Source organism: Monomorium pharaonis, chromosome 3 (assembly GCF_013373865.1).
Source record: "Monomorium pharaonis isolate MP-MQ-018 chromosome 3, ASM1337386v2, whole genome shotgun sequence".
Taxonomy (NCBI): domain Eukaryota; kingdom Metazoa; phylum Arthropoda; class Insecta; order Hymenoptera; family Formicidae; genus Monomorium; species Monomorium pharaonis.
The window spans coordinates 32811306-32826548 of NC_050469.1; the positions used below are offsets into that span (position 1 = coordinate 32811306).

General features: G+C 26.8%; 2 protein-coding genes across 5 annotated transcripts in view; one reads left to right on the forward strand and one right to left on the reverse strand.

The window, feature by feature from the left end:
- The first annotated feature begins 2095 nt into the window (after window positions 1-2095).
- On the forward strand, window positions 2096-8578 carry LOC105828022 (multifunctional methyltransferase subunit TRM112-like protein). 2 transcript variants are annotated; one of them, XM_012666228.3, is made up of 4 exons: window positions 2096-2239; window positions 2313-2396; window positions 4469-4570; window positions 5526-8578. In XM_012666228.3, the coding sequence occupies exons 1-4, from the start codon at window positions 2237-2239 to the stop codon at window positions 5718-5720; spliced, it is 384 nt and encodes a 127-aa protein (XP_012521682.1). In that variant the 5' UTR covers window positions 2096-2236; the 3' UTR covers window positions 5721-8578. The 2 variants fall into 2 exon arrangements, with proteins under 2 accessions (XP_012521682.1, XP_012521689.1); XM_012666235.3 differs by having other exon boundaries at window positions 2113-2239; window positions 2300-2396.
- The window catches only part of LOC105832416, a 35240-nt gene continuing 24465 nt past the window's right edge, over window positions 4469-15243 (reverse strand). For all 3 annotated transcript variants that reach the window (XM_036284879.1, XM_036284878.1, XM_036284877.1), the window contains one exon: window positions 4469-4607. In XM_036284879.1, the coding sequence (XP_036140772.1) occupies window positions 4582-4607 (26 nt within the window). In that variant the 3' untranslated portion in view covers window positions 4469-4581. The remainder of the gene's footprint in view (window positions 4608-15243) is intronic.

Consider the following 15243-nt stretch of genomic DNA (forward strand, 5'->3'; position numbering starts at 1 on the left):
CGATAATGGCTATCCGAGTAATTTTCTCTAGGGCCGGTATTCATCAGTCGGATCTTATATTTAAGATCATCTTAAGTACTGTCTTAAGATGCCATCAACCAATCACAGAGCCGTATTAGCATCTTAAGACATTGCTTGAGACGATCTTGAAATAAGATTTGACTATGAATACCGGCCTAGGACCGAAATATATGATAAGCACAACCATCTACTATCATCATGATTCGTGACAACTCAATGCTGTCCGGTATAGGGTGTTTACGATAATGGCTATCCGAGTAATTTTCTCTAGGACCGAAATATATGATAAGCACAACCATCTACTATCATCATGATTCGTGACAACTCAATGCTGTCCGGTATAGCCAAATCATCACGAGCAAGTTGCGAGTTGCGAGTTCCATGAGTTTGTAGCAGGTAACCTAAAAAGTACGACATAATAATTTGATTATTACAATTAAAAATAATCTGTTTTTAATGTATGTTTTTAATGGTAAGATTATTAACTTCATTAAAATAGTAATTATATAACACAATCATGTATTTTTAAAGTATTGTCTAAAGTAATATTAAAGAGATTATTTTATTTACAAATATTTTATTTATTAATTTGTCTATCAAGTTTCTATTATAACGTATATCTAACGCATATCTAACGTATATCTGTTTACAGTATATCTTAATTTACTATGCACTTGTATTACAAATTAAAAAAATTTATTGTAAACATTATTATTAGTTTCACATTAGTGAAATATTCATGCATAATATTTATACATAAAGATATATGATTTTTTAAAATAATGATAACACCATGCAACTTATCATTAACAGTTGTTACAAGAAAGAAAAATATTTATACTTAAATTTTTATTTTACTTGTAATCTAAAAAATATTATTAATAATGATTTATTTAGTAATTTTACATAATTTATCTCATTTGTTTCAAAGTGTTAACACCATTCATTTAATAAAAGATGACTTTTCTAATATATATGTTAGTTAATAATAAATAATAACATTTATTGAGAATCAATGTTTAATTAAAATATTATATTAGGTTTTGAAATAATACCGTTATGATAGAAACTTGATAGACAAAATAAATATTTGTAAATAAAATAATCTCTGATATTACTTTAGACAATACTTTAAAAATACATGATTGTGTTACATATAATTACTATTTTAAAGTTAATAATCTTATCATACATTAAAAACAGATTATTTTTAATTGTAATAATCAAATTATTTATGTCGTACTTTTTAGGTTACCTGCTACAAACTCACGGAACTCGCAACTCGCAACTTGCTCGTGATGATTTGGCTATACCGGACAGCATTGAGTTGTCACGAATCATGATGACAGTAGATGGTTGTGCTTATCATATATTTCGGTCCTAGAGAAAATTACTCGGATAGCCATTATCGTAAACACCCAAGATGTGCTCATACTCAAGACGAATTTTGATACGGTTCTGCGCAGATTCCAGATGCGGCCATTTTAACGAAAGAGAGAAAAAGAGACGATCCTTTCTCTCTTTCATTATTTCTGTTTCTATTGCCTGTTGCCTGGCATTGTGTTTAGGCCTTATTATGAAAAAGTTAGTTTCTTTATTTTTATCTCAACTATCACCTTCAATTATTTTCAGCTCTAATAATTTGTAATTATTTAGAATAAGGCCTTTTTCCGGATCATCTTAAGTACTGTTTTAAGATGCCATCAGCCAATCACAGAACGTATTAGCATCTTAAGACATGAGCCTAGTTTACACCGAGCACTTGGTACGCGTATCAAATAGTAAATAACTAATGAATGTGTTTAATCATTGGCTGATCAGCTTAAATTCACTACTTGATACGCGTACCAAGTGCTCGGTGTAAACTAGAGCATTGCTTGAAACGATCTTGAAATAAGATTTGACTATGAATACCGGTCTATGATAATTGGAGTCTGAATACTCTGGTCTCGATGATATTAAGGTACTATTATGATATAACGAATTGAAAATACCGCGGCAAGATGGCGGTATCTGGAAGCAACTTTTCATTGGCTGTTAAAAAGCATATGCGTATGAGCACACTTTGTATTCTTCCACCATGAGCCTACCTATTGTTCTTTCCTATACTGTGGCACTGGTCAGCTGTCATACAAAAAAGGCCGCGGTGTCCGTTCAGAGGTTCCTTTCTGACTTCAGACTTTGAGAAATATTTTGATCTATTTACGTTACATCTATGGTAGTAGCTGTGCACATTTCGTTTCTCTGTTATATTAAAATAAATATAATTTGCTATCAGTTTTTTGTTATAGAAAAATATGAAGCTTCTTACACACAATATGTTAACGTCTAAGGCAATGAAAGGCGTGACAGTCGGCTATCCTTTGAAAATTGTTGTAAGCCAATATTTATATTAAATTACAAAAATTACAATTTATACGTTTGGAATATAAAATTGCTCGTAAAATGGTTTAAATACCTCTAACAAGAAATAAAGAAATTTTAATATTTTGTTTAATAAATAGAACATTAATATAATATCCAAAGTAAGGTTATTAAAGTTTTCACATTTAATTTTTGACAGATTATCATACATAAAAAACGCGAAAGAATCATAGATTTGTTTTTTATTCCTGCACTAGTGCAATAAGTTAGAATGAAAAAAAATATATTTGTCTTATTCTAACTTATTGCACCAGTGCAGCAGTGCAGGAATAAAAAACAGACCTCATATTAAATTGCTTGTAGTATATCAAGATACAATATCATATTTAAGAACATTTAAATTTTATTTGAGTTAATCTGTTCCAATATAAAACATTTGTATTTATCTTTTTAAAAATCTGAATATTGGCCACGTTTACACTCAACGACCTAATCGCGACCTGACCTATATCGTGACCTAAATGCAGGGTGTAAACATAACCATTGTTCTATTGTCCATATAACAATCAACAAGAGTTAAAAATTCCAAAGTTATACTAATTTCTTTATTTTGTATAAATATATATTTATTTCTTTATTTAATCTAATAACAGATGTTTATTCATTTATTATTAGTCTAATAACACAGGCACACAAAAAAAGATAGTTGTCTGAACAGAATACTCCACTAAACTATTTTTATGTATTTTGGTGCTGAACACAAATCTGGTGTCAGAATCGCTCCATGACCACCTTTTTTTAATTGAAAAAAAATGGCCTAAAAAACCTTGAAAATTGTAATAATTTTGCTGCATGTGGAAAATGATGGGTGATGGGACAATTCTGACACCAGATTTATATTTAGTGGCTCGAAATACGTAAAGATATCATGGTCTGGTCTGTGATACAGATACCTTTTTTTTTGTAGGGTAGTGCAGCACAGCCATCCATAAAATAGAGGAAAATGGCTATGATAAAATTTATACAAGGCGATTTTTGGTGATTGTTTGGTACATGTACCAAACTGTACCAGAACCAATAAGATAAAGGTTTACTTATATCTTATTAGTTCTGGTACAGTTTGGTATGCTTTGGTACATGTACCAAACAATCGCCAAAAATCGCCTATAATTACACATTGAAGACTATGCTTTGGTATAGGTTTGATTGCTGTCCATGAGGTGGCCCTTACACAGTCACACAAAATAAAAAAATGGTCTGAACAACGGATTACACTATGATATCCTTATGTATCTTGAGCCGATGAACACAAATCTGAGTCAGAATTGCCCACCATTTTCCATCTGCAGAGAAATTATTGTGATTTTTCGTGTCTTTAGGCCACTTTATTAAAAAAAAAAGAAATGGTGGATGATGAGGCAATTCTGATACCAGATTTGTGTTCAGCACATCAAAATACATAAAGATAACCTAATGGAATATTCTGTTCAGACAACTTTCTTTTTTTTGGGTGCCTGTGTAATAGATATTTACTTACTTTTCTGTTACATATTATTCAATTCAAAAGTTTTAATTATTTTTAGGCAAATTTTTTTATTTTTGAACAAAGAACAAAAGATGTATAATATCAGAAATCTTAAACATATAATATTTTGACAGAATTATATAGTTTGAAGCATAGTTTACAATACATGGAGAAACATGGAGTAACAGTAAGCGTAAGGGCATAAGCGAAATAAATTAATTTTATTTCCTACCCATACTCCATCTTTTACACTTATGCTCGGCCAATTAGAGTGCAGGAATAGCTGCAAACAGTGCAAGCATGTTGTTAGTTTTATAAAATCATGGAAAATTATATGACAAATCGTTACTCCTACTCTTACTCCTTGTTCTATGCTTACTCTATGTATTGTAGACCACGTTAAATGCTATTGTTGAAATTGATAGCTTTACAAAGGCTTAAAATTTATTTTAAATTTTGCTTACTTAAAAAAATAAAATATATATAATTTTATTCCGATCTTACAATTTTTTTACTTTACCATTGCATATTTATAAAAATACTTATAAAAAATTGCAGGCCCGTGATATTAGAGTTTCCGAAGTAGATTTTAATCCTGAGTATATTGCTAGGATAATACCAAAACTAGATTGGGCGGTTCTGTGGAAAGCTGCTGAGAGTGTAAGATTCTGTTATATTCCTTTTTTTATACTCCTTACTGAAAAGAAATTTTATAATAACTTTATAATACTCTATAATTAGGGTTGGGTAAATTGATATTTTTTTAAACTAAATTAAATTAAAATTAATGACTCTTATAAAGTTAATTTATGTTAAAAATTAATTAAATCGAATTTAAATTTAATTTTAAAAAACATCTATATGAATGATTTAAGTTATAATGTAATAACTTTTTAGAATTACTGTAACAAAATAATTATACAGATATTAAATACATTAAATGTTATTTATAAATTAAGTTTATAAGAAATAACAAAGAAATGTGGTTTTTTTACATAGAAATATAATTTTTCTTTTACAAATTATATTTTATGTGTGGTGTGTGCGTGTGCACGCGCGCACAATTAAAGTTAATGTGGACACACACACAAATTGACATTTATTACTTTTGCTTAAATAAATTTTGCTAAGTTAAAAATTTGTAAAAGAAAAAATACATTTCCATATAAAAAAAAGTATTTCTTTGTTATTTCATTTAAACTTAATTTATAAATAAAATATTTAATATATTTAATGATCCATATTATAATTGTTTTGTTACTTTTATTTATTTAGAGTAAATAAAAAAATTTTAACATTTTAATTTAAATAAAGCCTTCGGCATACGATACGATTTTTCATGCTAGATCGCATATGAGGCATCTTAATACGTGTTCTGATTGGCTCGGATGATTGTGTCATCAATCATAAGCCAATGAGGATACATAGTAAGACGCCTCGTGTGTGATCAAGCATGAAAAATCGTATTGTGTGCCAAAGGTTTCATTCGTATAAAAGCTTTTTAAAATTAACTTTGAATTTAACTTAATTGATTTTTAACATAACTAAATTAATTTTATAAGAGTCAGTAATTTAATTTAATGTATATATATATAATGAGATTGTTTTTTTGCAGATAGGACATGTCGGTGAATTACCTCAAATTCTAATAGAAGATTTCGAAACAAATGAAGACTTTTTGAAAAAGGCTCATCATGTTCTATTGGAGGTCGAAGTTATAAATGGGGAATTATTGTGTCCAGAATCAGGCAGAAAATTTCCCATCAACGATGGCATTCCAAACATGCTTTTAAATGAAGATGAAGTTTAAACGACAACCAAATATTTTAAAAATATATTATCATTTTACTTTTAATTATAACTATACACCATTGTTTCTTTAATTATATCTAGATTGTTACATATGTCTGTATCATGCGTATTATCATTAGTTTTACATTTTTATGTTACAATACAGCCAATAGTTTAATAAGGATAAAGAGAGTGATTTATATTTAATGTATTATAAAGAGCACGTTAAGTTGTGGTATATATATTTTTGCGTGTGTGCAAGCGTGTGTGTGAATATTGTAACAAATTTCCACCTCAAATAATTTGGAGATATGTTTAGTTTGAAATGAAATATATAAAGTATAGTATTGTTTTTTATAAAAAATTACAATTTGTCTTACAATTTTGAATATAAATTTTTAAAAATTTATTTCTTATCCCTAGATATATATTATTCAGAGTTGGGAACTAACGAGAGTTACTTGTAACGAAGTTACAATTACAGTTACTTTTTTTGGTAACTAATAACTTAATGCAGTTACATTTTTTTGGTAACTAATAACTATTTTGATAGTTACTTTAATAGTTACTTTTTTGGAACATGCGCTAAAATTTTTAATCAACCGCAAAAAATCGAGTCCACACAAGAGGAATTATATCAATTCTTAACATTGAATAATTCCAGTATTAATATGCTAAATAATTACACTGCAATTAAGAAACTTTTTATTAAATATAACACAGGCATTCCGAGTTCTGCATCTGTGGAAGATATGTTTAGCATCGGTGGCTCTATAATGACGCCATAAAGAGGTTTTTTTACGATGATATATTTGAAAATCAAATTCTATAAAAATTTTTATGAAAATTTTGTAAAAAAAAATATGAATCAATGTATGACAACCAATGTATCGTTATATTTTATTTAATTCTGGTAACAGTAATATACGATTTTGAGTTTTACCTTTACAAAGTTCTCATTTAGTGTACATAAAATAACTTGTTAAAGTACATAATATATAACAGTTAGTAAAGCATAATATGTAAGATTCTTATTTCTTATATTTAAAATAATGTACAATTATTTAAGAAAAAAGTAACGACTCGTTATTTTCTTAGTAACTGTAACCGTAACGAGTTATTTTTCAAAATTGATAACTTGTAACTGTAATTAGCTACTTTTTCAATGAAAAAACTGCTGTAACTATAACTAGTTACTTTTACAAAGTAACTTTCCAACCCTGATATTATTAAATAATTAGCATTTATTATTAATTAATATGTTAAATAAAACTAAACTGGTGTTGTTTAAAGAAAAAGTACAAAAGAAATTTACATAAAATTTTAGAAGTTTAATGCTGGAATTGCAAAAAGATAAACGGTAAAATTGTACTCGCATCAAACAGTTTGTGTTTATGACAATTTATGAATCGTAAAGTTCCAAATTGAGAAGAAAAAATTAGTTTTTCATAAATTTGTTACGGTAAACAACGAAATTTATTGATTAGCCTAATATACGCATACCTCGTAAACTAATAATTTTTAATTACATGGTGACAAAAATGTTTAGCCACAAAGTTGTATTCTCGAAGCTCTTTAAAAGCTTTTATTGTATAATCACAGGCGGTCATTTTGAACATCATTTATTATTTTTCGTTTTTATTAAGATGTAAAAATACTTTAAAATTTATTTTTTATTAAGCTTTAGTTACTAATGATTTTGATAATTATAACTTTGTAACCGAACTTTTGTTCCACCTTTGTATAGAACAGGTAATTTAATTAAATTATAGATTGCTGCATGTATAATACGATTATATGTATTTTATTGCACAGATATGTCTAAAGACAATGAGATATAATTTCTCGTATCATTAGCAATACTTAACATACAACATTTCTTTTATTTATATCACGTTCATATTGCTACTTAAATAATTCGCTCGAGTATCATTCTACGCGGGTATTATCTACTCGTTCCCACTGGGACAGTTAGCAACGTAACATTTTGATACAATTATTTTACTATATCGCTATAAAACATAGCAAATTCTCCCGTAGCAATATTACAATAAAGTACATTAAATTATAAGCAAAATAGAAAGTATCCTAGTATATATTTGTCTTAGATATAAGATAATACTGATTGAAATATACGAAAAATATGTGACAATATAGCTTGACAAAATATCTATACATATATACGTAACACATATATATAAGTTACTTTAGACTTAAATTCAAATCAAGTAAAGTTATTGGTATATTCTCTGTATAAGGAATAATTTCTTGATAGATGAACATACTTTTGGATATTAATTTTCTAAACATTTCACTTACACCAAGAGGATCAAAATCAATGGTCGAAACGTTGTGTATCTAATAAACGAATTTGCCAGACAGTCGATTTGACAAATTTTATTAATTTAATTTTCTAAGATGCATATATTGTAGTACAAAATGACTATCATCTCTTGCACAAAATTCTCTGTAATATCTTAAATTGTAATTATTTGAAATAAGTATTACAGTTGTTCATATAATCTGTTATGCGATTAAAATCGATTATCAATTCAAATACTACACAATTATAAATGCTATTATCGTTCCTCTTTCTTTAGAATAGAATACTTCAAGTACATACATAAGTTTGATAAATCGTTAAATAATACTTTTCATGAAGTAATATATATGATACAAACAAATACACTTTAAGAAGTACTTTTAATCGAAATGACTTTAATTTAATAACTAATATTATCGAAGGACATGTGTGTGTGTGTGTGTGTGTGTGTGCAATGTTATCTACTTGTAGTTTTCTATACGTATTAATAGTAGTTTCCTGTACCAATGGCAATGCTCAAAATATAGCAAAATATATTACTTTATTCCCCGTAATTTGTTTTTAAATGTCAAAAAGCTATAAAAATAGCTCTCAACTAACATTTCAGCCACAGCCCATTCGTTTATTAACATTTTAGTCATATTTTAAATATTTATAAAGCTGGATTACTCTTGAGTCAAGCTATGAAAATATTTCTGTATATTAACATTCGATTATGATACATATATAAATATTAATTTTATATAGTTTATTATTAGAAACCTTATTTCACAGTCAGAAGCTATTTTGCATATTAATTGATGGAGAGTTTGCTGTGTTTAGAGATATGATAGTTTCCCATATTTTTATCTGTTTTATAATGCAAGTTTATAAAACATATCTCTAAATATATGTCCATCTAATGGAATTTCTCTTATATATATCTATACATCATTAAAATATATCTTTTAATACTGTATATTTGACTTTAGATTTCAGCTAAATTTTTCATTTTGAATATATAATTATTACAAACGCTGCTCAAAAAGGAAGTCCATTTCATTACTAAAGAATTTATCGATATCAAAATATATTATAATTATGTCAATTTCAAGTTTTTGTTTTTTATACTCACAAGTTTAAAGTTACATGCAGTAGATATATTATTTTATTATTTTTCACAGAGTATATTCTATAAAAGTAATTAAACAAAAGAAATAATTAATAATTACATCTTTCAATATTGATAAATTCCTTAGAGTATAATATATACATATAATTACTTACTTTATAAAACCAGCATGGATATTATAATTATTCTTTAATAGATATTAATACTGCATAATATTATATTAAGTATTACACTAAGAATTTCAGTAACCAAAAAACGTAATTTTTATTTTTAACAAAACAAGTAACAGAAAGAATTCATTTATGCATGGTACTTTAAAATATTCTAAGAGATCAATATTAAATTTTGAGTCCTAATAATTACTAACAAACAAAATGTAAAAAATCTTTAATAAACTTTATATTTATGGAAAAATTTCAAGACTTGGTTATGTATTACATTTGTTTAAGAATATATAAAAATATGTGTGTTAAAACGCATTATCAAGAATAATATATAATGTTGTGTGTATATATGTATGTAAAATTAAATTGTTTAAATATTTTGCCAGTAATACTTAAGCACGTTTTATGATATATTTTACAATATTGAACTAATATGTCAAAAAAGGATATGTTAAAGGTAAAACTTCTTTGTAATATTTTATATTACATAATTATATCAGAATAGAAAATTCTGAGATGTACACCATGATTTTTGGAAGATCTAGTATTTGCCACTAAAATAAATTATTATATTGCATTGCTTCGTTATTTTTAAATGTAAAATTTTCTGGCATGCCTGTACATTACTAAATCTGAATACATTAGGTTGCCTACACATTTACACTTCTACGAAAAATATAAGTTCTCATTGGCTGGTTAAAAATATAAACCAATAAAAACTTATACTTTTCGTAGAAGTGTAAAAGTGTAGGCAACCAGAACAAACCTATTATGTTTTTATTTAAAAAACTTATGAAAAACGACTCATTAAAGCTTCTTTTCATTTGCATTAAACACTTTCTTTCTCCCTTTCTTTGCACACACGTAAGCAAAAAATTATAATTTTATAATATACTGATCAACAAAATTAGCGCATACGAAAATTTGTGTCGAAATTTTACATAATTTCAAATAAGTATAACACCGCGAAAAATTATCGCATTTTTATTTGCCAAAAAGCATTTTAAAGCTTGAACTCTCTACTTTCAGATTAAATTTGGCGATTTTAATTATCTTTTTTTTCACCAAACGGCACAATGATAAAGCTTGACCGGTCAAAATAAAAATTTTTATGCAACTTTGCTGCATTACACCTGCTGTGGAAAAAATCGCAAAGACTTTTTGTTACTTGCATCTTACAGCGGGATCTTTTCCCTTTATTCTGAGTGGTTGTTCATCGCTATGCAATTTTGTTTTACCAAATTATTGAGATTTTAAGAAAAAAATGGTCATTTTGATTTTCATCGCTTATTACTCGTGAATAGATCAACGTACAACGCTCCGTAAAAACACTGGAAAGCTGAACACTTTACATTTTTGAATACTGCTATTGCTTTTTTCGTAGATTCACTTTTTCTAACAACAAATCGCATAAAAGATTACGTAAAAAATCGCATATTTTACGGTTTTCATTTAATTCAATATATTATCGCGAAGAAAGATCCAATCACATTGCTAAAGCAAAGTTTTATAATACGATTACTCCCCAGTAATGAACACTAACGTTCTTTAATCAATTACTGCTTGTAAACGTTCTCATACGTTTATGCTCCTCTCGATAATATCCCGTGGAATTTCGTGCCAAATTTGCCTAAGCGCTTTTCCTAACTTATCAATTAACATTCAAAAGTGCAAATTTTCAGTTTTCCATTGTTTTTTTTGGAGTGCTGTACGTTGATCTATTCACAAGTAATAAGTGATGAAAAAATCAAAATGACCATTTTTTCTTACAATCTCAATAACTCGGTCAAAAAAATCACACAGCGATGAACAACCACTCAAAATAAAGGAAAAAGATCCCACTGTAAGATGCAAATAACAAAGTCTTCGCGATTTTTTCCACAGCAGGTACAATGCAGCAAAATTACATAAAAAATTTTATTTTGACGGGTCAAGCTTTATCATTGTGCCGTTTCGTGAAAAAAATTTAAATCGCCAAAATTCATCTAAAAGTAGAGAGTTCAAGCTTTAAAATGTTTTGGAAAATAAAATGCGATAATTTTTCGCGGTGTTATACTAATTTGAAATTATGCAAAATTTCGACACAAATTTTCGTATGCGCTAATTTTGTTGATATAATAAATTATATAATAATAAATTATTATATTTATTAATACATATTAATAATTATATATTTTTAAAAAATATTTATAAAATAAATTTATTTTATAATAATTATTATTTATAATAATATTATTTATAATAATAATTATTACAAAGTTTATTTACTTTGTGTGTGTGTGTGTGCGTGTGTGTGTGTATGTGCGCGCGCGCACGTATTTCTTTCTATATTACTTATACTTTTTCTAATGGATGCGACTCATTTGACGTTACAAATGCTTCAAACTATCTGATTGATCAATTAAAACAAAGAATTGTACGAACTGACCAATCAGGAATGTTTTGATGCGTTTGTCGTATCCAATATAATTTAAAATCAATATTTTCTTACTAAAACGAAAAAGGACAATCTATTTATATTATGCAATTAAAAATAAAAATAAAAAGCTTTTTGAGAATTACATTTTACGAGATAAAAAATTTTTTCTTTACTTTATATCGGTTTATGTCAGTTTTGACAGATCTAAATTCTAAAGTCTAACTATTAAATCAATAAATCGCAACAAACGATTTGATAATATCAATGATGTGAGTCTTCGGCCCATATTCTTCACTTTTATTGGCACATTTTCAGTAAACAATTTGTTGTCAAATTGACAACAAATTAACTCAAAATTTGATACTAAATATGACATCTGTGTCCATGATCAGCTTGTATTTTGCTGACAAACTGTGTTTCGAAATTCAGTACTGAAAATCTATAGTTCATGTTACGTGTATAGATTTTCAGTAATGACAGTAAATTTTGAGACGCAGCCATAGTTCGCAGAAGATTATTTGCTGATAAAATTTGTAAAGCACATTTTGTCATATTTCTGCTAATAATTTGTCGACATCTATAACAGAATTTGTGTCCAATTCGGTGCCATTTTATTTACAAACTTTCTAGCAAGAATTTGGATGTTATTTGATTTGGCAAGTTAGGCTATTTGAGTCTAAAAGTATCAATAAAAGTGTGTTTAGAATATAGTCACATCTATCGTTACATTTATAGTATGTTTATCGACACTCTTATCGAAAAGTGAATTCAGAGTACAGATCTTTATCTTTTTCAGTTCTCTCTCTCTCTCTCTCTCTCTCTCTAACAATTAAAAAAAAGATATAAAGTTAATTTCCGAGATCAAAGTAGTAAATCATTGATGGTATTAATCTAAACATTGATGGTATTAATCTAAACATAATTTGTTAACATGGTCTGAAATATGTTATATGGAATTGGTATTTGTTAGAATTAATATTTATTAAATATTGATATTTGTTAACAAAAATCCTATAATAGGTAAAAAAAATTATTAAAATATTAAGTGTTTAAAGAATTTGTAAGAATTTCGTAGGAAGAAGAAAGCAAATTTTTCTGCAGTATAAAAATTTTTCGGTTTACATGTCCCTGCAGTGCGATTCTGTAACTCGTTAAGAGGTATCGGTATCGTTATACAGTTGTTGCGCAGATATTTTATATGGTAAAAAAGCTGCGCAACGACAGTATAACGAAACCGATACCTCTTAACGAGTTACAGAATAGGCCTACTGGGTCGCGATTCTGTAACTCGTTAAGAGGTGTCAATATCATTATACTGTCGTTGCGTAGCTTTTTTACCATATAAAATATCTGCGCAACAACTGCAATAACGATACCGATACCTTTTAACGAGTTACAGAATCGCACTACTGGGCTGCTATTCCGTAATCACTTACCGACAACTATCGATGTCGTTGAGTGTCTTTACGCACGTATTTTGATATATGAAAAAATATGCGCAACGACACTTACCGACATCGATAGTTGTACGGAATAACATCCCTGGTCGAAAAACTTGAATTTTGATGAAATTTTAATATTTTGTTAAATTTTATGTGTGTTTATTGTGAAACATTTTGATCCTTTAAAATTTTCATAGAAAATTCATAGTTTCAATAAAATGTGATTAATTTATTATACAAAATATCTTATATACATATATTATAGTATCTGCTCTTTTTTGTTACAATTTCATAAAAAATTTCTTAAAATCTTTTTATTTTTTAAAAATTTTATTAAATTCTCATTAAAATATCATCTATTTTTCATTAAGGTTATTTTGACTATAACATAAACCACAACTAAAAGTTATCAAAATTTAAAGACTTAGCTTGTTTCTTAGCTTGTATCTTTTTTCTTTATCAACAATAAAAAATTTTATTTGTAAATAACCGAATTTTTGTTCTGAAACTAGTTACAAAAAACAAAACGAAAAATTTGACTTATAATAATTTATGCAACGAAAATAACCTTATTTTGATGGAGTTTTAGGTAAATAACTTTTAAAGTAAATAGATCTAAATAAATTTTGTGTAAATTTTTGTATAAATATTAATAAAGAGTTTTATTAGTATACATATACAAAATTTGATTTAGTTTATAATAGTACTTCCTTATCAAATTTGCAAATAAGTACAAAACGCAATTTTATGTAATAATAAAATAATTTATAAATTTTTTTGTAGAATACTGTTATTGCATTGCTGCTGGTAATGTTTTGAAGTGTGATACATACATTATATGCAAAAAATAATCTTAGCAAAATATAATTAAAATTTCATTGCATAAACTATTCCTTGAAATTTCATCAAAATTTCTCCAAAATTTTTTTACTTGAATGACTTATTAAGAATTATTAATGAGTCGTATATCATAACAATTATTATAAAAGATAAATTCTTTCAATCTGTTATATAATTTATAAATTTTAATCTAATAATTTTTCTCTATTGTTTTTATTGCGGTTAGTCAGAGTGTGTCAAAACCATCTAATATCCTTTTAACTGTAGTTGTCAAGCTAAAAAATTCTTTTTGAAAGTTCTGACCTTTGTCTAAGAAAATTCAAAGTTTGTATTAAAAAATGAAAATGTTTGTTTTTTGGTATTGTATTATAAAATTAAATTAAGTTAGTTTTATATTTTTATACATACTCTTATAAAATATATATTGATTTTTTTACAAAGCTATCAAAGAACAGGCAGCGTTTTGTATAGTATTTAGGAGTTTATTTTTTCTAGAGGTATAGTTTTATAAAGAAATTTTATTAAGAACCTCCAAAAAGTTTATTGGAAAGGACGTATTTTCCATAATATCTCGCTAAGTTTTTTTACATACTTTTCTTTTGAGATTTTAAAATCTTAGAAAAACTTTGTATTATACATGTGTTTCAAGCTAAAATTAAATACACAAAACATAAGAGGGTTATTTTTTTATTCTAAAAAATAATCTTTGAGATATATTTAAAAGTTTGTTCATTCTTCATTATTAATTAAAAATTATACTATATCTCTTTCATTATATTGAAAAATTAAAAAATTTTTGCGAATAACACGATCCATAGTTAAAAATAATATATATTCGAATACTTTCGGAACACCCAGTACATTCCTTTTAAGCGCAAAAAAGGACGGGTCTAAACATGCACGAGCCGATTATTGGACGAGAAAGACCATTCCACAGAAAAGTCTCTAGCTTTTCTTCTTCACATAATAAGACATTTAATTACTTGACGTTTTAAATGTATTTTACAAATAATAAATAATATATTCGTTCTTAATAATAAATTATGAAATCATTAACAATACACAAGTGATGATTGTCAGCAGGTATCATATATTCTTCAAGCTTTTGATGCCAATTATATGACTATGTGTGTAAGGCTATATTAATCTTATTTATTGCAGTGTTTTTTTATGTACGCTTCATAAAGTTTAAAAAATATAATTATCCTGCTGAGAATTAAATTATTATTATGCAATTGTAATC